This window comes from Zootoca vivipara, chromosome 2 (assembly GCF_965207765.1).
Source record: "Zootoca vivipara chromosome 2, rZooViv2.hap1.1, whole genome shotgun sequence".
Lineage (NCBI taxonomy): Eukaryota > Metazoa > Chordata > Lepidosauria > Squamata > Lacertidae > Zootoca > Zootoca vivipara.
The window spans coordinates 120,935,476-120,958,767 of record NC_142584.1 but is presented as its reverse complement, the minus strand read 5'-3'; the positions used below and the strand labels follow the sequence as shown (position 1 = coordinate 120,958,767).

Here is a 23,292-nt window from a genome sequence, read left to right as displayed (position 1 = left end):
CTCTCTTGCCCCTTTTGAAGCTGTTCTGCAGGGAAGACAGAGTTGCTGTGATTTCTACATTGCAGAGGGTTGGAGTACATGACCCATACCTGCCAAGTTGCTGTCAGAGAAATAAGGGGCCGGGCCGGAAATAGCAGACCGGAAGTAGCGCTGCCGCCATTTTGGAACTGGGCGGAGCATGCTCAGAAGTGACTTTTGGTGCTGCTTTGCCCAGTTCCAAAATTGCCGTTGCGCCAGAAGTCGCACTGCAGCCATTTTGAAACTGGGCAGAGCAGCATCAAAAGTCGCTTCTGAGCATGCTCCGCCCAGTTCCAAAATGCCCGCCGCGCCAGAATAAACCAGGAAAAAACAAAAAATCTGTTTTTTCAGCTAGGAACAACTGGAAAAACGGGGATTTCCCGGGGAAAACGGGAGACTTGGCAGCTATGACATGACCCCTGGGGGGCCCTTGCCTTTTCCTTTTCCATTTTTTCCATGCTTAAAACCGAAAGGGCTTCCTCTTCCCCCATCGTTGCTTCAAAGCCTCTTTTGACCACCCCTGCCCCCACTGACTCTCCTATACATTGAGGGGGGCACAATGAGGGGCCCCGTGCCTGCCCCCCACCCCATGATGCTCCCCAGTTTCAGGCTGCTACAATCTGACTCTAAATCTCTTGTTTTTGACCAGGGACCTCAAGGGGAGCCAGGACCCCCTGGCCAGCAGGGGACCCCAGGGGCGCAGGTGAGTGAACACGTCAGAGGACCCCCGCTGGACCCGCCCACAACATCCTCCTTCCTGCCAATCCCCCTCCCCCCGTAGGGATGGACCACCGGGCACAAGGCACACCACCGCCCACGAGCAAGCCGCAGCTGTCTGAACGCCATGCCCTTGATATAGAATAGAATAGAATAGAATAGAATAGAATAGAATAATTTATTGGCCAAGTATCAACCATACTTGGAATTTTGCTTCGACTACATTGCAATGTAAAGAAAAAGCGTACCTCGTGCAACCATTATTCCCCTCACAATACAACGGCACAGTGAAAAGACCCCCATACCACCAACTGGCCTCCCTTCCGCCCACAACTACAGATTCAACAATTTGATGGCACAAGGAAAAAAGCTATTCCTGTGCCTAGACATTTTTGTACAGTGGTACCTCGGTTATGGGACCCAGGTGGCTCTGTGGGTTAAACCACTGAGCCTAGGGCATGCCGATCAGAAGGTCAGCGGTTCGAATCCCTGTGACGGGGTGAGCTCCCGTTGCTTGGTCCCAGCTCCTAGCAGTTCGAAAGCACGTCAAAATGCAAGTAGATAAATAGGGACCGCTCCAGCGGGAAAGTAAATGGTGTTTCCGTGTGCTGGCCACATGACCTGGAAGCTGCACGCCGGCTCCCTCGGCCAGTAAAGCGAAATGAGCGCGCAAGCCCAGAGTCGGTCACGACTGGACCTAATGGTCAGGGGTCCCTTTACCTTTTACCTCGGTTTAAGTACATAATTGGTTCCGGAAGTCTGTACTTAACCTGAAGCGTACTTAACCTGAAGCGAACTTTCCCATTGAAAGTAATGGAACGTGGATTAATGCGTTCCAAATGGTCCGCGGAGTACTCAACCTGAAGCGAACTTTCCCGTTGAAATTAATGGAAAGTGGATTAATCAGTTCCAGACAATTCTGCGGAGTACTCAACCTGAAGCGTACTTAACCCGAAGTATGAGTGTAATTGGTTCTGGAAGTCCGTACTTAACCTGAAGCGTACTTAACCTGAAGCGAACTTTCCCATTGAAAGTAATGGAAAGTGGATTAATCCGTTCCATACGGGTCTGCTGAGTACTTAAACTGAAAGTACTCAAATGGAAGCGTATTTAAACCGAGGTATGACTGTACAGTATATAGAGTCCTGTACCGAGGTCCGGATGGGAGTAAATTAAACAGGTGATGACCAGGATGCGAAGGGTCTGCAGCAATTCTCTCTGCTCTCTTCCTGACTCGAGCGGCATAAAGTGTCTCTGTTGGAGGCAAGCTAACACCAAGTACCCTTACTGCTCGTCGGAGCCTCTTCTTATCCAGCTTAGAGGCAGTACCGTACCAGACAGTAATGGAATTACAGAGGACAGTTTCAATAGTACCTCTATAAAATTGGACCAGTGATCCGGCCTTTGGCTTTCTTAGTCATCTGCCGTGCCCTGTCTGTGACCTTTGCCTCCCTTTGGAGAGGCATGGATCACTTTCCGCTTGGTAGGAACATGACGTGGTGGAGCAGGTCTTGCAAATGTCAGAGGAAACATACGTGTCAGCCATAGCTGCCAAGTTTTCCCTTTTCTCCCGAGGAAGCCTATTCAGCATAAGGGAAAATCCCATTAAAAAAGGGATAACTTGGCAGCTATGGTGTCAGCTCATGATGTAAAAGCGCTAAAGGTCAGACTGTTCCTACACCATTGACTTGGATGATGGGCTTGAGGGCATCCTGAGCAAGTTTGCAGATGACACCAAATTGGGAGGGGTGGCTAATACCCCAGAGGACGGGATCACACTTCAATATGACCTTAACAGATTAGAGAACTGGGCCAAAGCAAACAAGACGAATTTTAACAAGGAGAAATGTAAAGTACTACACTTGGGCAAAAAAAAATGAAAGGCACAAATACAGGATGGGAGACACCTGGCTTGAGAGCAGTACATGTGAAAAGGATCTAGGAGTCTTGGTAGACCACAAACTTGACATGAGTCAACAGTGTGATGCAGCAACTAAAAAAGCCAATGCAATTCTGGGCTGTATCAATAGGAGTATAGCATCTAGATCAAGGGAATAGTACCGGTACCACTGTATTCTGCTCTGGTCAGACCTCACCTGGAGTACTGTGTCCAGTTCTGGGCACCGCAGTTCAAGAAGGATACTGACAAGCTGGAACGTGTCCAGAAGAGGGCAACCAAAATGGTCAAAGGCCTGGAAACGATGCCTTATGAGGAACGGCTTAGGGAGCTGGGTATGTTTAGCCTGGAGAAGAGAAGGTTAAGGGGTGACATGATAGCCATGTTCAAATATATAAAAGGATGTCATATAGAGGGGGGAGAAAGGTTGCTTTCTTCTGCTCCAGAGAATCGGACACGGAGCAATGGATTCAAACTACAAGAAAGAAGATTCCACCTAAACATTAGGAAGAACTTCCTGACAGTAAGAGCTGTTCAGCAGTGGAATTTGCTGCCAAGGAGTGTGGTGGAGTCTCCTTCTTTGGAGGTCTTTAAGCAAAGGCTTGACAGCCATCTGTCAGGAATGCTTTGATGGTGTTTTCTGCTTGGCAGGGGGTTGGACTGGATGGCCCTTGTGGTCTCTTCCAACTCTATGATTCTATGGTTCTATGATTCTACACGTGTGCATATTGTGCTACAAAAGGAGCCTCTGCCGAGCTAGCAAAATAGGTTTGCTTATGCACAGCTCACTTGCAATAGCTTCCTGACTCGTGTCCTTCGCTTCACCTCCCCAGGAAGCTCACCCTCACGGCATGAAGTCTGCAGGCCGGCTGGCATGGGGAGATAGACTGCCCCTGAATGGGGAGGTTCCATACGGCAGCCATCGTGACTGGCTCACAGGCCCCCTTTCCTCCCCAGATGCATCGCTTTGAGGAGAAGCTCCAGCCGCCTTTCCTCAACCTGGTGCCCTCCAGACATTTCAGACTACGATTCCCATCAGCCCCACAGGGTGTAGGGAATGGTGGGAATTGCAGTCCAGGGCCTCAGGTTGGGAGAAGCCGACGCCAAACGCTGCTAGATAGATTCCTAGCCAAAGTTGACTCCTGCGTTGCAGGGGGTTGGACTAGATGACCCTGGGGGGATCCCTTCCAATCAATGCTATGATTACTGTATGTGGATCAGCCTTTTGGCTAAGATCTGCTCTCATCCGTTTGATGTTAGATACGTCCCCTACTAAATGGATTTTTGGAACTGGGAGATGGCAGAGGGACCATTTGTGGAGAGTCTTGTAGGTTCAAAAAGTAGCGGGAAAGCAACATTTGCAAGCTTATCTCTTTATTCAAGAACGAACAACTTCCAATAAGTGCTCCTTCGAAGGTGCAGCTTAAGTGCTTATCTGAAAACAGACTGATTCTCTTTGCTTCAGATGAAAAGGGGGGACAAAAATGCATCAAATTAGGAAAATTTGGTCGGGAAATAGAAATTCTTCCCGGGTTTGGTGTGGGGCCTTTTTGACCGTCTCCGGAAACGTCTCTAGAGGAGGCCTCCGGCCAACAGCTGTGAGAGCAGGTTGAGAGCCCTTGGGCCCGATCCCGCAGGCTCTCCTGACCTTCTGGTCCCAAAGGAATGGCGCCAAGCGAGGAAGGGTTCGAGGGGCTGCCGGAGAGAACTGGGAGGGTGGACGTTTTTGTCCTCAGGTGGGGGGCTCAGGAGGAAGTGGGCTGGGAGGACCCCCTTCACCCAACCTTCTCCCCTTTCTCCTCCTTCTCAGGGATTGCCGGGACCTCAAGGTGCAATGGGACCTCATGGGGAGAAGGTGAGCTGGGAGGGACCCCTGGCTTGCTGGCCGAGAGGGGCAGCCATGCCGAACCCCAAAGCAGGGAGGGGGCGACTGGGCTAGGTTGGGTAGGGTTGGGTTTTAGGGTTGGGTTTTAGGGTTGGGTTTAGGGTTGGGTTTTAGGGTTGGGTTTTAGGGTTGGGTTTAGGGTTGGGTTTTAGGGTTGGGTTTTAGGGTTGGGTTTAGGGTTGGGTTTAGGGTTGGGTTTTAGGGTTGGTTTTTAGGGTTGGTTTTTAGGGTTGGGTTTAGGGTTGGGTTTAGGGTTGGGTTTTAGGGTTGGGTTGGAATGGAATGGAATGGACTTCAGGGTTGGGATTTTAGGGTTGGGTTTAAGGTAGGGTTGGAATGTAGGGTTGGGTTTTAGGGTTGGGTTGGGATTTTAGGGTTGGGTTGGGGTGACCATTATTGGGCTAATGGGATTTTGTCCTTCAGGGCCCCACAGGGAAACCTGGACTTCCGGGGATGCCTGGTTCCGATGGCCCACCTGTAAGTACCTGCCCCTCACCACTGCCTCAGGCCTCTCTTGGCTCAGTGGCCCCCCAACAAAGACGGGAGCCATGTTTAACAGGAAGTAGCTGGTGGCTGTGTCCTCTACCCATCTTGGAGTCCCCACTGAAGAGAGAATGCTGAGATGTCACTCCTTCTGTCAAGGGGAGGACAATATTAACAGGATTATGGTGGGGTTTACCTAGTCGCCATGCTGGACGCCAATCCCCACACCAACACCTTCACCCACCCGTGGTCTTGACCATGCAGCCATGTTGCAGCAGTTTCATGGCCGGCCTACACAGCAACCCAAGCAGGTTAGGGGCCTTGTGAAAAAGAGCAGGCATCTGCAGGGCCCCTGAGATCCCCCCAAAGGGTGGCTCTTCTGTCCTGGTCATGTCGGCACCACAAAGTGTCACAGATCAGCCTCCCACAGGGCAAACTGTGAAACATTGGCATGACGGCCACTTTCAGGGCCCACAGGGGGCAGGTTTCGAACAGGAAGTGCGCTCTTTGCATTCCCTGGTAGCCATGTTGAACAGGAAGGCAGCCATATCAGACAGGAGGTGAGTTGATGTGGCAGCCATGTTAAACAGGAAGTGTGTTGATGCGGCAACCATATTAGACAGGAAGTGAGTTGATGTGGCAACCATATTAGACAGGAAGTGAGTTTATGTGGCAGCCATGTTAAACAGGAAGTGAGTTGATGCAGCAACCATATTAGACAGGAAGTGAGTTGATGTGGCAACCATGTTAAACAGGAAGTGAGTTGATGTGACGGCCATATTAGACAGGAAGTGAACTACAGTCAATGATAATAATAATTTCAAATTACATGCAGTAGCACGCTTTATCACAGGGTGGTGTACAACATTAAGGACATAATTTATGCAAGATAATAATAAAAACACAATACAGAACATAGTAATACAGAGCATAATGATAAAATAATCACAATCATTCCACCTCCCTACGGTACATTTGACATAGCTTGCTGGACATATTAGACAGGAAGTGAGCTGCTGCCACATCCCTTGTGCCTTCCCCTGGCATTTTCCAGCTGAACTTCCATGTCCCCAAAGGGCTTTGCCCTGGCCCTGTGCAAAGAAGGCCCTGGCAGACTGGCATGGAGATTTGCCCTCTCCCCAAATAGTGGGATTTGAAAAGGAGGCAGCGATCCAAGTCCTGTGAATTATTAACTCCGTCTTGCTCTCTCTCTCTCTCCTTCCTTTCACCCTGATCCCTTTCTCTTAGGGCCACCCTGGCAAAGAGGGGCACCCAGGCACCAAAGGAAACCAGGTGAGAAGGGGCAGCCCCATGCCCAGCACATGGCAGCAGTCTCACCATGGGGGTGATGGACGTATGGAGTAGCGCCGTGAGGCTCTCCCTGCCCACGAACGGCCGTAGGGGGCAGATCACCACACGTGGGCAACGTTTTCTCTGAGCCACTGACACCGTGTGGGTCTCTGCTGACAGCGATGGGTCTTTAAGAGGGAGAACAAGCCTTTCCAGGTTGGGCAGGCAGCTCAGTTTCCAGACCATAAGTGAAGAAATATCCCAGGAAGAGCAAAGTACATTAAAAAAAGATGCTTTTATTTTTGCACTCCTGCTATGCCCTTTCCAGACACTAGGTGGCAGGAGGAATCAACACAGAGAGCAGTGCCTCCTTTTCCATCCAGCAGGAGGCAGTGCAGCCTCACGCATACAAAGATATGCAGGGCACAGTTAAGCTGTGGAACTCCCTCCCACAGGCGGCGGTGATTGACGGTCGCCAACCTAGACAGCCTCAAAACAGGGTTAGGCAAATTCATGGAGGAGGAAAGCGCTCTCGATGGCTACTAGCTGGAGGCAGCAACAACGCTTCTGAATGCGAGTTGCTTGAAGCTGCATGAAGGGAGCAGGCTCTCGCGTTCGAATCCTGCTTGCCGTTTCCCCACAGGCACCTGGTTGGCTACTGGACTAGACGGTTAGGTTCTTAGGTCCTTACGAAACCCAGGTTCGCACTCACTTTGCAAAGGCCTCCCTTGGAGGGACCCTCACAAACCCACAGCGTGAAAGCAGAGGGTTGCCTCTCAAGCAACTTGGTATTTTTGCCTTGCCTGAAATCCAGAGATATCCTGGGAAAATGGGGGCGTTGAGGGGCGGAGGGCAGCAGGGGCGGTCATTTCCCCATCTTAGCAAACACAGGCAGAAATCCAGCTTTGACCGGCATGGAGAAGAGGAGCAGCCAGCACCTGTTGAATTTCTGCCTGCCCTCCAGCTCTTAAAAGTTGTGCTGATGGGATGGTGGAGGAACAGAATGAAATTTGCTGAGAGCCCCTGATCCCTGAGGGTCTTCCGGTGGGCATTTTTTTGGGGGGGTCCCTCCTTGTGGTTATTTTTCCTCTGACCAACTCCTCTCTCTGTTCTCCCCTCCCAGGGCCCGTCTGGTCCTCAGGGGCCAGTTGGCTACCCAGGGCCTCGCGGGGCGAAGGTAAGCAAGCGCCTGATTGGCTCACGGGACTTGGCAGGGCTGGATTTCCCACCATCCTTTGCTTCTGGTGCGCAGGGCTGCCCTTTCCGTTTGGAGAAGGTTGAGAAGGGTGGCCCCTTGGGAGCCTTAGAGAAGTTGGAAGGGGCCCCTGGGGGTCGTCTAGGTCCCTGGGGGGGGTCTATAAGGCGGCATATGCAGTCGGAATGAAAAAAATCGAGAGGGCCCCTCCCTTGCTCCTGTGCCGCAATTTGTATTTTTCTGCAAATATTTCCCCTGGGATCTCCAGTTGGTGGGTGGTATACAAATCTAATAAATAATAGTAATAACAATGGTTGCATAGCAGGAAAACTGGTTGATTTTTTATTTTTGCATGAGAGAATGGTGGTCATTTTTGGGCGCTGTGATCTTGCACCACAATCTTAAACCCCCCAAAGTGCTTTTGGTTGGGGGGAGGCATGATCACACACGAGTCACGCAAGTCAATTCGGAAGCGTGGTGCAGAAGATGGTGTGTCCTGGTTTTGGGCCTGGACGGGTATGGCTGGGGGGAGGCGGGAGCCTGGAATACATGACACGCCACGGATAACGTCTCCCCCCACAACCCTCTCTCTCCTCGTAGGGAATGGACGGCATTCGAGGCTTCAACGGCCACAAAGGCGAAAAGGTGGGTGTTGTCGTGTCTCCGGGGCCATTGCTGGGAAGGGAACGGGTGGTTCAGAAAACAGCAGCCCCCACCCCCCAAAACCCACATTTCTGTTCAGCTAAGGAGAAAACATGGAATCCCATAACTGTAGGGTTTGGAGGGTCCCCAGATGTCATCTAGTCCAACCCCCCACAATGCAGGAATTGCAGGCTGGTGGCCACCCAACCTGGGGTGGGGGTGGGGTTTGGAGCCTGGGGTCCCTTTGGTGTCCTAAGTCTGTGGGGTCCTGAATCCCTCTTAATGCCACTTTTATTTGCTGCAGGGGGAAGAAGGATTTCCTGGTTTCAAGGGCGACATGGGTGTGAAAGGTGACCGGGTAAGTAGGGCAAGCCCCCTCCCCACTTGCACCCACAGCCCCCTCCCCTGTTCCTTGTTCCTGCCTCATTCTCTCTCTCTCTCCCCTCCCTCCCTGATCAGGGCGAAGTTGGCGTCCCAGGATCCCGAGGCGAAGACGGCCCCGAAGGCCCTAAAGGCCGCACCGGGCCCCATGGGGATCCAGGTCCCATTGGGCTCGTGGGAGAGAAGGTGAGGATTCCGGGTTAGGGTGGTGTGGAGATAGAACTGCAGAGTTGGGAGGGACCCCCAGCGGTCATCTAGTCTAGCCCCCTGCAATACAGGTGGAGGTGGACTGGTCCCACTGTGGTTTTATATTTTGTTGGGAGCCGTCCAGAGTGGCAGGGCAACCCAGTCAGAATTATTATTACTATTATTATTATTATTATTATTATTATTATTATTATTATTTCATCTGGTTTTACTCCTTTTTGAGGTTTCAGGACATCCTCCCTGGGGGGTATAAGGTCTCTTTGCTCACTTTCCCCCCCCCCCTTCTCTCTTTCTTGCAGGGGAAACTGGGTGTTCCGGGTCTCCCAGGATATCCTGGCCGACAGGGACCTAAGGTCGGTATACCTCCAAATTCGGGACTTTACCTCTGCCCCCCCAAATATCTTCTCACCCATGTGTTTCCTTCAGCAAATAACAGCTTTAAATCAGTTGTGGAGGGAGAACACGGGAAAAAACCCAAATACAGTGGTACCTCGGGTTATGAACTTAATTCATTCCGGAGGTCCGTTCTTCACCCGAAACCCTTTTTAACCTGAGGCGCGACTTCGCTATTTCCGCGACGTTTGCAACCCGGAGAAACTACCGTACTTCTGGGTTAGTGGAGTTTGTAACCCGAAGCGTTTGTAACCCGAGGTACCACTGTATCCGCATGAATTTCCTGGATTCTCTGTGAAAACGGAGTAATTGAAGGATGACAATTTGGAGGTCGGGGAAGCCATTTCCTTCCTGTGCAAAGAAGGGGGATAAAGATTCCCTGTGTGGGTCTGTACTGGCCCCCTTACAGCATCACCGATACCCAATGCTGTGCCCCCCTAATAATGGGGGTGGGTGGGGTCGTCCCATCTCCTTGCAGGGAGAGATGTTGTGTCCGTCCTCCTCCCGCCTCCTTCATGGCCCCGATTTTCATAGAAGCACTAGCTGGCCCTGCACGCGTTGCTGTGCGTTAGTCTGTGAAATGGAGGGTAATAGCCCCCCTTCAGATCCCCCTGAGCCTCAGAGTCCCCCTGAGTCTAGGCGAGATACTGTGGAGAGGGCAGGTTTCATCCCTGTGTCTCCCCCCCCCTTCTGACCCATTACGTATCCCTGCCCTCTATTCCCCCCCCCCCACTTCCACTTGGCCTAGTCTGGTTTCAGTTGCTTGGTTGATGATGTCATTTGGTTTGTGGGTGTGGCTTAGATTTCACAGGAAGGGAGGGGGTGGAGGAGGGTACTACGCCACTTGAGGGCGCTGTTTGACTTGGTGGAAAACCAGGTTTACACCTGCCCAGGTGTGTGATTTGAGGGATTTTTGCCCCCAACAACGCTCGGGGAGTGGCCTGGATCGTTGTGTCAAAATTTCAGGACGATCGGTCAAGCGGTTACGGAGAAAAGTGTAGAACGCAGTTTCACGATTTTTACATTTTTATATATATAGATAGAATGGTAGTGTTGGAAAGGACCCTTCGGTGTCATCTAGTCCAACCCCTGGCCCACGCTGAAAGTCTCCTCCTTCCTCCCGCTTTGTCTTAACCGCCTCTTCCTCCTCCTCTTCAGGGCTCTCAAGGCTTTCCTGGGTTCCCCGGGACGAACGGCGAAAAGGGGGGACGGGTAAGTGGCCCCCTCCTCCTCCTCGGGGAGCTCCCTTCTCTCCCAGCCCTCCCCAAGCAACTTCTCTTTTGGGTGGGCAGTTTCAGAAAGACATTGAATTAGTTAAACTAAATGGTTTTGAATCGATTGCTGCTGTTCTGAATTTTATGGCGGCGGCGTCTTCCTTGGTGGGTTGTGCAGATGTACTTTTTCTAGGGTTAGGGGGAGCTGGGGGTGAGTCTAAGGAATGTAGGGTTTTGTGAATGACTGTTGTAAAGGAAGCCCGAGTTCCAATCCTGCCAAAAGGTGTTGGAGCAGCTGGAAAAAACCTAAGCCCCTTTCACAGGCTGAAGCCAAACTGTGTTGATTCGTCACACAGCTGGAAGCAGGGAGAGGGAAGGTGTTGGGCTGGGGGCTGGGGGGGGGCGGGTAAATGTTTGTGGGGTCCTGTTCTGGAGCACCTGCCTTTTTTCCTCCTTGCAGGGGATCTCTGGGAAGTTGGGACCCCGAGGCGAGAGAGGCCCCACGGTGAGTAACCGGGGAGGGAGGTGGGGTGAGTGGGGTCGGGTGGGGGGCAGTCTTTGCCTTCCTATTTACCATCCCCATTTCCCTCCCCTCATCTTAATGGAAGTTGACTTCCTGGTAACCCAGTTGGGGGGCAGGGGCGGGACCCACATACACTGTCTCTCCCGCCCACTTTGAAAGGAATAATGTCATGGGAAGGGGTGCCAGGCCAGGAGCACCCCAGCCCCAAAATTTCCAGGGCCCAAGCCTGAGATGTGGGGGCAGGCACTGGTGATAACAGGGAGGGGGGATAGTGGACCCTGGTGGTTCTTCCTCTGTGTGCTTCTTCCTACTGGTGAGGCCTGGAGACGGAGGTTAATTGGGAGAGGGGAAGGGGAAGCGGAGGGGGGCAGACCCCCCCTGAGAGCATCTGCAATAATTTTCAGAGATGGAGGTTAATTGGGAGAGGGGAAGGGGAAGCGGAGGGGGGCAGACCCCCCTGAGAGCATCTGCAATAATTTTCAGAGATGGAGGTTAATTGGGAGAGGGGAAGGGGAAGCGGAGGGGGGGCAGACCTCCCTGAGAGCATCTGCAATAATTTTCAGAGATGGAGGTTAATTGGGAGAGGGGAAGGGGAAGCGGAGGAGGGCAGGAGGGCAGACCCCCCTGAGAGCACCCACAATAATTTTCAGAGATGGAGGTTAATTGGGAGAGGGGAGGAGGGGAGGTTGAGGGCCCCCCACCCAAGAGGATCTGCAATACCGGCCACCCCCATTTTAGGTGCCACTGATACATGCGTGATCATGCGCTGAACCCGGAAATGACCGTAAGGAGGGCGGGGCTGGATCCCCTCAGATGGGAGGGAGGCTGCGCTGGGATGAGTTGCCCCCTGGCTCTCTGAATCACTTACTTCTCTCTCTCCCCCCCATTCTTCTAGGGGCCACGAGGCCAGCGGGGGCCACGAGGGGCCACAGGGAAGTCTGGAGCAAAGGTTGGTTTATGGGGGTCAGGGGTTGGGGGGCTGCTCTCTCTCTCTCTCTGTCTCTGGACTCAGCTATACAGCTGTAAATATTACGTTTTAAGTGTGTTTTAAGTGGGACACGGGTGGCGCTGTGGTCTAAACCACTGAGCCTAGAGCTTGCTGATCAAAAGGTCAGCGGTTCAAATCCCCGCAACGGGGTGTGCTCCCGTTGCTCAGTCCCAACTCCTGCTAACCTAGCAGTTCGAAAGCACTTCAAAGTGCAAGTAGATAAATAGGTACTGCAAAATGCAAGTAGATAAATAGGTACCGCTCTGGTGGGAAGGTAAATGGTGTTTCCGTGCACTGCTCTGGTTTGCCAGAAGCGGCTTAGTCATGCTGGCCACATGATGCAGAAGCTGCCTGCGGACAAATGCCAGCTCCCTCGGCCTATAGAGCGAGATGAGCGCGGCAACCCCAGAGTCGTCCGCTACTGGACCTAACGGTCAGGGGTACCTTTACCTTTATCTTTAAGTGCATTATACAAACGTGACAGTAGATGGCGATGGTGAGCTAACTGCAAGTTCCATATATATTTTAAAACGTTTTTTAGAAAAGCATTTTCACAGCGTGTTTTATACTGTACTGTATATGTTTAGATTCAGCCTCCCTTTCAATGGGCCTCGTGGGTTCTTTCAGGGCTGGCAGGGGCGATTCTGTGTTTCTAAATAGCTTCCTTTTTGTCTCATCCCCATGCAGGGCACCTCTGGCAGCGAAGGACCAGCCGGGCCCCCTGGGGAACGGGTGAGTAAACAGGAAGAAAGACAGGGCGGGGGTTAGGGAAAGATGGGGGAGGAGGAAGAACGAGCCCCCAGTGAGAATCTCAGGGGAATTAAGAGACCACCGAGGCTCAAATTTAAAAGTGCACGCCATGTGAAAATCCAGCAGCAGGGAGTTCCAAAGTTCCCAGCTGCCTTTCCTTGGGCATCGCTGCTCTGGAATCTGGGTGGTGATGGCGCATCCGGGTCCAGCACAACGTTGATTTCTTTTATGTATTTATTTTGTGGCATTTATTCACTGCTTGACTGTAAACCAACCAACCAACCAACAGCAGCCTCAACGTGGTTTGCAAAAAAAGAAAGACAGAACAATAAATTTGTCAATGAGAAAAATTAACAGGAGTAATTTAGGACTTTGAGAAAGTTAAACAAGCAGATTAAAACTCACACTGCTTTCTAAGCCCCTGGGTATAGAGTTTTGAGCACGGCGAAGGCACCTGCCTGCTATGAAGTGGCAAGGAATTCCCAAGGGCAGGCCCCGCCTGACTAAAATTTCGAAATAGTCAACGTGTTTGTTACACGTCGCCGGTCGCTCTCTGGGTGCTGCTGCTCTGCTACTTAGGGGTCGGTTTTCCCTGTGTCACCATCTGCTTAGTGGGTAGAGCATGAGACTCTTAATCTTAGGGCTGTGGGTGACCCACGGGCCTCAGGACGGTTACAACATAAAATCACAAAATCTAAAAATACATAATAATTTTTTAAAAACCAATGAACAGGGGGTTGGTCTAGATGACCCTTGGGGTCCCTTCCAATGATTTTAGGAAGTCTTCCGGTTCCTCCTCCACCAGCTGCTTCTCAATGTTTCCTTCTCCTTCTGCGTCTTCTGCAGGGTCAACCAGGACCGCAAGGACCGAATGGATTCCCGGGGCCAAAAGGACCTCCGGTGAGTCGCCAGTTAACCGCCTCCCCACTCTGCCCACCCCCACCGGTCATCCTCCCCTCCGGCCACCCACTGACCCTCTTGTCTGCTTTGCCCACAGGGCCCCTCGGGGAAGGACGGTCTGCCCGGACACCCTGGCCAGCGGGGAGAAGTCGTAAGTTACTCTTTGCTTACTACTCCTAGTACTCCTGCTCCCTGAGTTGCTGCACCCAGGTTGCCCCAAGGCCTCTCCTCTCCCCTGCTGGCTTCCGCTCAGCCCCCCATAATATTCTTGGGGAGAAGCTGGCAAAGTGCAGGCTGGATGACGTCACTGCAAGGCGGATCTGTTGGCTAACTGAACTCCGAAGAGCAACATTCGTTTCCTTATAAAAGCACAGTGGTACCTCGGTTTTCGAGCATCTCGGAAGCCGAACATTTTGGTTTTTGAATGCCAACAACCCAGAAGTAATTGCTCCCGTTTTTGAATGTGCCTCGGAAGTCAAATGGCTGTGTGTTTTTCAATTTTCACCATTGAAATTGACACTCTCCCTTTGCGCCTTGGTTGTCAAACGTTTTGGAATTTGAACGGTCTTCCGGAAAGGATTTCGTTTGACAACCAAGGTAACCACTGTATTCCTACCATAGAACTAGATCACAGTGGTTTGCAATTATATAAAGGTAAAACCATAAAAGGGATGTGGATGGCGCTGTGGGTTAAACCACAGAGCCTAAGACTTGCGGTTCGAATCCCTGCGATGGGGTGAGCTCCCATTGCTCGGTCCCTGCTCTTGCCAACCTAGCAGTTCAAAAGCACGTCAAAGTGCAAGTAGATAAATAGGTACTGCTCCAGCAGGAAGGTAAACGGCGTTTTCTTGCGCTGCTCTGGTTCGCCAGAAGCGGCTTTGTCATGCTGGCCCCTTGACCCGGAAGCTGTACGCCAGCTCCCTCGGCCAGTAAAGCGAGATGAGCGCCGCAACCCCAGAGTCGTCCGCGACTGGACCTAACGGTCAGGGGTCCCTTTACCTTTACCTAAAACCATAAAAAAGTAAAAGCAAGCCAAAGAATTAAAAACAAACACTAGCAAACCATCGCAGAAGGACCTATTTGTAATCGCCTAGTGGAATCGAAAGGTTTCAAGCAGGCGTTGAAAACTGGTATGTCTCCAGTGGCAGAGAGTTCCGCAGAGAACTCTGGCAGAGAGTTCCTTGGATTCTCATTGTGGTCCAATGAGCCTCACCAACTTGGGGAAATGACCAGTGCCACTCAGGAATTGAGCTGAGCTATAAAGGTTCAGGTGATCCCTTAGGTGACCTGGAAAGATTTGCTTCCTCAGGTTCCCCAACAGTTAAAACATTGCTGACCGGAGTTGAGTGACTCTGAGTGTGCTTTTTCTTCTTCTTTGCACACACTGGGGGTTTTTCACGCATTTGACGGCTGGACCTTGATGCATTGAAAACCCTGCTTTCCAACGGATCCCCCTCACACCTCCATCACATCTAACCCCACTTCTGACACCATTGTGGTCATCAGGTCAGGCAGGAGGTATCCCACCCGGGGGAAACAAGAGAGAGTTGTAACCCCCCCCCCCACTTATTTCTCTGCCTCACAGGGATTCCAAGGCAAGACCGGACCCCCTGGAGGACCAGGGGTTGTGGGACCTCAGGTAAGAAGACGGGGGTCTTTACTCCTCTCCAGCACCAGCAGAGCAGCCAAAAAACCAGCTCCTGGGAGGGGATAGTCAGAAGACGGCAAGGGTGGGGGATGTTCTGTTTTAATTACCCATGTTTTAACAGATTTTGGTTTTTTATATTGTTTTAGTTCTGTTTAGAGTTTGATGACTTTCAAACAATTATATTTAATACCTTTCTAGTTTAGTTTGATGTCTTAATTGGTTGGAAGCCACTCAGAGGGGCAACTAATATTAATATCATCTTATCTTATCCATGCAAGGCAGGATATAAATACAGCAGCAGCAGCAGCAACAACAACTTATGAATAAATAAATCACTAATGAAAAATAAATAAATCTGCATGGTGGGGAGGGGGTTGTCTGTGGACGGGGTCTCTCCTTGCTGAGGGAATTTGATCTCTGGAGGTTTTTAAGCAGAGGTTGGCTGGCCTTCTGTCATGGACACTTCAGCTGAGATTTCCTGCATTGCAGGGGGTTGGACTAGATGGCTTTTGGGGTTCCCTCCATACCCTACAACTCTCTGATTCCTTGGCAGGGCCCTGCAGGAGAAACGGGACAGATGGGGGAGAGGGGCCACCCCGGCCCACCCGGACCTCCTGGAGAGCAAGGCCTACCTGGGCCATCGGGGAAAGAAGGCACAAAGGTAACCCCTGGGGGGGGGGTCTGGGTGTCAGGGCAAGGGGTACGGTTGTTGGAGGGGGGCTCATGGGCAGCCCAGCAGGGGGTGGCAGGGGGGGGGGTTCCAGCATTGGGACGTGGTGCCTTGCCAGGCTCCAAAGCTCTCTAAGGGACCCCTAAGCATTGCTGCTACCTTTCCCGGGGACCCTTGGGGTGAAAACGTCCAAAGCAGAACACCTTTTTGGGGTGCCTTTTTGGGGTTCCAAGCACTGCGCTAGTTAGGCTCAAAAGAGGAGGGAGGCAGCTCAAACTGTGCTTTAAAAAGGTCTAGAACAGGCACCCCCAAACTGCGGCCCTCCAGATGTTTTGGCCTACAACTCCCATGATCCCTAGCTAACAGGACCAGTGGTCAGGGATGGTGGGAATTGTAGTCCAAAACATCTGGAGGGCCGAAGTTTGGGGGTGCCTGGTCTAGAAGACTTTCTTGGAAATCCCCTTTACCCTCTAAGCCCCGCCCCTTGTATCACGGGCCCCGCCCCTTAGCACCCAGGCTCCGCCCAGTGCGCCCCAGAATTCTGAGCCTCAGGATACCTGCCCCCCTTCCCCCTTTGAGGATCCTGCTATGATAGATTCAGCCCCCCCCCAGCCCAAGAAGAGAGTGAATGGGGTCCAGGGTCTGGGGGGCTCCAGCCAGGATTTTGGGGGGTCAACATGTCCTTTGCCCCCTTCTGCGTTTCAGGGCGACCCCGGCACCACCGGAGGACCCGGCAAGGATGGCCCGGCCGGACTGCGAGGCTTCCCTGGAGAGCGCGGCCTGCCTGGGACTGCCGTACGTACCTTGGGGGGGGGGAGCCTCCTTCCATGGGGTTGGCCCAGGGAAACATAGCATGGGTGCATGGGGGGGGCGGCGTTTTGCGGGACAACCGTCCTGCCTGATCTGGGGGCTGAGATTAAACTGCCAGGAGCTAAATGTATGTAGAAAAATACTCAAATGCCGCCATGCAACACAAGGACATAGCCAGGATTTTTGTTTTTTGGGAGGGGGGGCAGAACCTCAGTTAGTTAAGGATTTTTATTGATTTTGGGGGGCAGCTGCCAATCCCTGCCCCCTCTTGGCTACACCCACAGTGCAACAATATAAATCTAGCCAGTAAGATCATAGCAAGTTAAAAGTTAAAAGCAAACTTTTAGGGTTTTTTTTGGGGGGGGGGTATCCTCTTCATTTGCATGCACTATCATGGCGGAACAGAAAATATTTCAGCATGTCTGTGAAAGTTGGCATGGAAAGCGCCCCCTGATTCTCCAGTGGCAGAGAGTTCTGCAAGTGAAGCACTGTCTGTTGGAGGGGATGCCAGGAAACAGGGAATTATGTCCACATGTGGTGGTGGGGGTAAAGATGTACAATTCTTTTGGCAAAGGGTGTTTAAGGAGATAACAGAAACCGCTGAGTTAAAGCTGACCAAAGGTCCAGAGGTAGCATTATTACCAATTTACGATGGGGTGGGAAGGACTTGCTCACAAATTTATGGACAGCTGCACGAATTATTATAGCCAGTAAATGGAAGGGGCAAGCAGAATATAAAATGGAAGAATGGTATAAAGAGGTGTGGGATATAGCTATTAATGATAAATTAACATGTGCCATTAAGGTATGTGATAGCCATGTTCAAATATATAGAAGGATGTCATACAGAGGAGGGAGAAAGGTTGTTTTCTGCTGCTCCAGAGAAGCGGACACGGAGCAATGGATTCAAGCTACAAGAAAATAGATTCCACCTAAACATTAGGAAGAACTTCCTGACAGTAAGAGCTGTTTGACAGTGGACTTTGCTGCCAAGGAGTGTGGTGGAGTCTCCTTCTTTGGAGGTTTCCTGCTTGGCAGGGACTGGATGGCCCTTGTGGTCTTTTCCAACTCTATGATTCTATTATTCTAAGGCAAGATGGGGAATATGCAGGAGGAATGGTTTTGAGGAGATCTGGAAGCCGTTTGTAGAATTCGTACTGTTAAAACAGAAAGGGGTCAAACTATTGCAAGAGGTGTTGAAATTTTGGGAGGTTGGATAGTTACAGTGGAATGGTCTCTCAGATAAATAGATAGATAGATATGATAGATAGATAGATGAGAGAGAGAGAGAGAGAGAGAGAGAGAGAGAGAGAGGGAAGCACTCTTTGAGTGGTCAGAGAAGGGGCTTCTTTGTCTTGGGGTGTGCCTCCCTTTTAAAATCTTTTAGGGAGCAAACGATTCCCTTGCTTGAACAGCCCCACTGGGTTCCCGTTTGTTTCCAGATGCTACCGTACTGTTAACGGAAAATCTGCAACACTACAAAGCCCTACATGGCTTAGGGCCAGACTGTCTGAAAAACTGTATTCCCTCTTATAAGGCTGCTCAGGTTTTGAGATCTTGAGGGGGGGGGCTGCTTTTCTTGGTCCCACCACCCTCCCAGGAACACTTGGGGGGGGAGGCAGGACAGGGCCTTCTCTGTGGTGGCTGCTCCCAAGCAACTTTGGAACTCCCTGCCTGGTGAGCCCAGACTGGCATCTGCCTTGTTGTTCTTCTGCTGGCAGCCAGCTGAAGGCTGTTTTATTCCCACACTTAAGGTGTATTATTTTGGGGGGGGGCGAAGTTTAAGTTTTGCAAATTTCTTCATTGAGGGGGACTTAAAAATACGTTTTGGGGTGTGAGGCATTCAAATCTGCTATTATTTTTGTGACTGGGGAACGTTAGATGAAGAAGCCCATAAACCGCTTTCGGAAAACTAAAGAGTTTAAATTTGACTTTCTGAAAATGTCCGGTGATGCTAAGTAATTATTATTTATATTATGTATTATTAAATACAAATATTAATATATAATACAATTGCAAGTGGCTGGCAGTAAATTTTAACGATTTCTGTGCAATTTTACACACATTTTGCTTACCAAGCAAAACTGAGTCATATTAACCAAAATACCTTTTGAATTCCCGAGTTATGTTGCAACTTATTAGCACCCCTCATTTTGGGAGTTTGAGCATTGAAAAATTCACCACAGGCCTCTGGGAACTGCTTGAGTTTGTCTTCTGTTTGTTTGTTTGTTTGTTTTTTATTTATCTCTATTTTGGCAGGTTTGTTTTAATTCTATTAGAGTTTAATTGAACAAATACCTTTTTTGCATGCTTTTAGCTTTTTGTATTTTACCTGCCTTGAGTCCCAAGCTGGGGTGGAAATAAATATAAGGAATCATAGTATTATTTCCGTTAATTATTATTATTATTGCCATTATTTATTAAATTGCCTATGCCCTTTTTAGATTCTTTTAGTTTCTTTACTGAAAAATAGAATATATGGTTGCATCTCGCGGGGGGGGGGGGCAGTTCAGAGCAAAAAAGGCAAAATAAAACCCCACATTGCCCTCTTCAGCAGCGACTTCAGGACAGAGGGACTCCCTGCCACTTGACGGGCACCTCCCACACCACCTTGGCCCTGCTGCCAACGTGGATCCTTCGTTTGCTCACCTGGCTGTTTATATATACGTAGCTGTGATTCCTGCTTCACAGGGGGGGGGCGGGTTAGACTAGCTGACCACTAGGGTCCCTTCCAATTCTGCCATTCTCCTATTCTGCCTTATTGGTGAGGTTGTGTAGTCCTTAGAAGTCTTCAAATGAACAAAAGGGGGATGGAAGAAGGAGTGAGCAAGGGGTGGGTTTTTGTGTTTGTGTGCTTGTGTGTCTCCTTGTCGGCCTGCCTCAAACTCTTCCCTCCAACCCTGCAGGGTGGGCCTGGACTGAAAGGCAACGAGGGACCCGCTGGACCCCCAGGACCCGCCGTGAGTGTTTCCTTCCCCCCCCCACGCCCCGCTTGGCCCTGAGGCACTGACCCAATGCACGCCCTGCGGTTCCTTGGCGCCAGGCTGGGCGCAGCCACAACTCTTCTCCTTGGCACCTCCTGGGGGTCAGACCCTCTTAGGGAATGCAGTGAGGCTTTGGGGGCTTCCCGGACCCCCTCTCTCCCCCCCTTCTAGGGTCGGGCAAGGGAGGGAGGGGAAAACAGACAACTGTCCACTGGACTACAGGGCGTGCCAATTGAGCTCTGCACATGCCCAAGAGACCACATTCACACCCGTATCTAGGAAGAATTTCAGTTCTTCCCCAGTTCTTCCATTCAGCTCTCCACCTTTTGCAGCAATATGTGTGCTTTTTAAAAAAAAGCGCAAAAGGTTATCATCAGAGGAATTTTTATCGCCAGCCTTTTTTCTTCAGCCTACAGAAGAGCACCTGCGATTAAAATAGAGAATAAAGAAGCCCACTGAAACATTTCAATAGTGGAGAGTCAAAGCAGATGGGGAGGGAAATTGCTGTCTAAATGGGTCTGTTGTCGTCTTCGTGTTGGATCTCGTGTTTGGCGAGAGCCTGTGTCAGCTTTGAGCATCCCACTGTGCAGGGGTAGTGCAGTGTGGCTCCAGCAGGGGTGCTCTGGGTACGAGCCCCTTTTCTCCTGCACTCAGCCTCCCTTCAGGATCAGGCCTAAGCAACCGCTTTTCATCTTGCCTTCCAGGGATCCCCAGGGGAAAGGGGGGGCCCAGGGCCAGGTGGCCCCATCGGACCCCCAGGAAGACCAGGCCCTCAAGGACCCGCTGGCTCGGCTGGGGAGAAAGGCGTGCCTGTGAGTAGGGGGGCAGCGGCAGGACTCATGGGTCCCCATGGGAGGAAGGGAGGGTAGAGAAAAAGGCAAGCAGAGCGGGGAGAGGGGCAGGTGGTGGGGTACGGCAGAGGGGGCCCCCAAGTTTTTCTGGAGGGAGGGGGGATGTAATAAGGACCCCTCAACCCTCCCCAGATTCCTGGGCCATGTTGATTAGAATCCTAGAATTGTAGATTTGGAAGGGATCCCCAAGGGTCATCCAGCTCAACCCGCTGCAAGGCAATAATTTGCTGGAAGAGATGCAGAAACTGCAAGTGGCGCTTGGGGTCAAGAACTCTGGGGCACCCCTGGGAAAGGGGGGTGGGGTGTTGAGATTGCGGGGTGAGTCTCGGGGGCCCCCCACCTCACTCTCTCTCTTCTCCCCCAGGGCGAGAAAGGTCCCATTGGTCCCGCAGGCCGCGATGGCGTCCAGGGTCCCGTCGGACTGCCTGGCCCCGCAGGACCTCCGGGGGGCCCAGGTGAGGATGGCGACAAGGTAAGAGTCTGGAGCGCGTCTCCTCGGCCCATTGCCCCGGCCTCTGGGCTGGGCCTCCCCGGCTCACTCTCTCGTTCTCTCTCTCCACAGGGTGAAGTGGGCGATCCCGGCCAGAAGGGCGGCAAAGGGGCGAAAGGGGAGCACGTAAGTTGGGGTCATCTTGAGACCAGGAAATGTGTTGGGTGGGGCTCCTCCTCCCCTGCCTCTCCATCCACTCCATTCACCTCTTTCTCTTCCTCCCTGCAGGGGCCACCAGGACCCCCTGGCCCACTGGGTCCTCTCGGGCAACCAGGAAACGCAGTAAGTCCTCGAGTTCATTTTACCACCTTGTGTCTGGTGTCATTCAGGAATTTTAAGAATGCCCCCCCAAACGACGACCCCCCCCCAAAAAAATCAGCACAGTTATGAAATGTTCGGTCAGCCATATTTATTCAATATAGTGGCCAGTTTTATTTGAACAGAGGGTTGCCTCCAGCTAAATCTCCAAACCTTTGGGGGGCAGCCACACAGGTTCAATACGCTTCCCACCATACCCTGTCAAAAGCATTTTTCAGAAGAGCGGTTTGCACGACCCGCTAAGGACAAAGCAAGACGAAATTTGAGACCGTCATGAAGCATTGGGTATCTCTCAGAAGAAAAGGAAGCTGGTTTAGTTGAGAGTGGTTTAGCTGTGATTCCTGCATTGCGTGTGGGGTGGGGGGTGGGGGTTCATCTTGGGTGACCCTTGGGTGCCCTTTCTATGATTCTTGTCTTTCACACTTCAGGGCGCAGACGGAGAGCCTGGAGCGAGGGGCCCCCAAGGCCACTTTGGCGCAAAGGGGGATGAAGGAACCCGAGGGTTTAATGGCCCCCCAGGGCCCATCGGCCTGCAGGTACGCCCAGGGGCACCCTGAATGGAGGGTCACACCTCTCCTCTCCCTCCCCCCGTCCAACCCTCCAACCTGCACCCAGTTCCCCACTTGGTCATTCAGCTCCCTGGGTGGCCTTAGTCCAGTCACTCTCTCCCCACCTAACCTATCTTGCATGGCTGTTGTGGGGGGGAAACGGGGGGGACGGGACGGACGGACCATGTACTACCCCACCTCAAGCTCTGCAGAGGAATGAAGGCGGGAGAGAGATGTCATGATAAATAACCACCATTCATCCTGCCTCTTGACAGGGTCTGCCTGGACCATCTGGGGAAAAGGGGGAGACGGGCGATGGGGGGCCCATGGTAAGTGCTGCTTCCCAGCCCCTTCTCTCTCTCTCTCTTTTCCAAGGCACCCCAATGGTGTTTTTCCTCTATATTTTTATTTATACTTTTCAGATATATACATTTCACTGGTTTTACAATCATTTTGACATTTTAAAACTTGACTTCCTTCCCCCTCTTTCTGCAGTTCCTTAAATTTATTTTTAATATCTTCTGCATACCCAAATTCACTTAATTTACTAATTTATTTATCCTATTTAAATATACACTCTTCTGTAACTGCAGGTTATGACAACAACCCTGCCAATGTTTTTATCTGTTTACAATTTATCTGTAAATATTCAATAAACCATTTCCACTCTTTTATAAAAAGTTTGTTATCTTGATTTCTTCTTCTTCCGGTATGTTTCACCATTTCTGCATATCCCATAAGTTTTTGTGTCCATTCTTCCTTTGCTGGGACTTCTTCTTTCCATTTCTGGGCAAGGAACATTCTTGCCGCTGTAGTCGCATACATAAAGAAGTTTCTATGCAATTTAGGTAGTTCTGTCCTTATACAGGCACCTCTAATGGTGGTGTTTTGGGGTTCCTGTTGCTAACTGCATTGCAAGTTTCCCATTGGGGTATTTGGTTGGCTCTTCTCATGGTCCTGTGGAACCTCCAGGCCCAGAAGCAGTTTATCTCAACTTCTAGGTTCTTTGGAGCATTTGACCACTGTAAGGACAGGAAGGGGGCCTGATGTTTCCTGTTCGGCCTAATCCAGCTGATTTGGAGCTCTTCAGCTCTTTTTACGCATATATCTGCTGGACGGCTGGTTAGCTGCCTCGACCAGGCGTGGCTGACTTGTGGCATGCAGGCCAGAGTTGCCCTGTGGACATAAAAGATCCCTCTGCCTGCTCTTGACTGATCCCCTCTGAAGGTGGGCCATCTGTTAGGGATGCTTGAGATTCCTGACTTGTGGGGGTGGACTAGTTGACCCTTGGGGTCCCTATCTAACTCTATCATGCTGTGGTTCTATGATCTTAGTGTGAAGATCAGGCGGGTGAGATTGGGGACTAAGCCTGCTCTTGAAGAGTTGAAACTGTGTGTCGCCCCTTTGAGTTTGGAAGCAACACAGGAAGAGGCCTAAGAATAGGGGGGGGGGCATCTTTTGCTGAATATTATGGAAATGAAAGCAATGGG

General features: G+C 51.3%; 1 protein-coding gene across 1 annotated transcript in view; it reads left to right on the top strand.

Annotated features, from left to right (window-relative positions):
* Positions 1 to 23,292, top strand: part of COL11A2 (collagen type XI alpha 2 chain) — a 73,037-nt gene that overhangs the window by 30,713 nt on the left and 19,032 nt on the right. Inside the window, exons 23-47 of the mRNA XM_088662572.1 lie at positions 668 to 721; positions 4,443 to 4,487; positions 4,941 to 4,994; positions 6,249 to 6,293; positions 7,414 to 7,467; positions 8,086 to 8,130; positions 8,432 to 8,485; positions 8,587 to 8,694; positions 9,015 to 9,068; positions 10,267 to 10,320; positions 10,783 to 10,827; positions 11,741 to 11,794; positions 12,521 to 12,565; positions 13,430 to 13,483; positions 13,581 to 13,634; positions 15,069 to 15,122; positions 15,685 to 15,792; positions 16,507 to 16,596; positions 19,518 to 19,571; positions 20,300 to 20,407; positions 20,811 to 20,918; positions 21,009 to 21,062; positions 21,165 to 21,218; positions 21,683 to 21,790; positions 22,078 to 22,131. Coding sequence (XP_088518698.1) covers positions 668 to 721; positions 4,443 to 4,487; positions 4,941 to 4,994; positions 6,249 to 6,293; positions 7,414 to 7,467; positions 8,086 to 8,130; positions 8,432 to 8,485; positions 8,587 to 8,694; positions 9,015 to 9,068; positions 10,267 to 10,320; positions 10,783 to 10,827; positions 11,741 to 11,794; positions 12,521 to 12,565; positions 13,430 to 13,483; positions 13,581 to 13,634; positions 15,069 to 15,122; positions 15,685 to 15,792; positions 16,507 to 16,596; positions 19,518 to 19,571; positions 20,300 to 20,407; positions 20,811 to 20,918; positions 21,009 to 21,062; positions 21,165 to 21,218; positions 21,683 to 21,790; positions 22,078 to 22,131 — 1,611 coding nt within the window. The remainder of the gene's footprint in view (positions 1 to 667; positions 722 to 4,442; positions 4,488 to 4,940; positions 4,995 to 6,248; positions 6,294 to 7,413; positions 7,468 to 8,085; positions 8,131 to 8,431; positions 8,486 to 8,586; positions 8,695 to 9,014; positions 9,069 to 10,266; positions 10,321 to 10,782; positions 10,828 to 11,740; positions 11,795 to 12,520; positions 12,566 to 13,429; positions 13,484 to 13,580; positions 13,635 to 15,068; positions 15,123 to 15,684; positions 15,793 to 16,506; positions 16,597 to 19,517; positions 19,572 to 20,299; positions 20,408 to 20,810; positions 20,919 to 21,008; positions 21,063 to 21,164; positions 21,219 to 21,682; positions 21,791 to 22,077; positions 22,132 to 23,292) is intronic.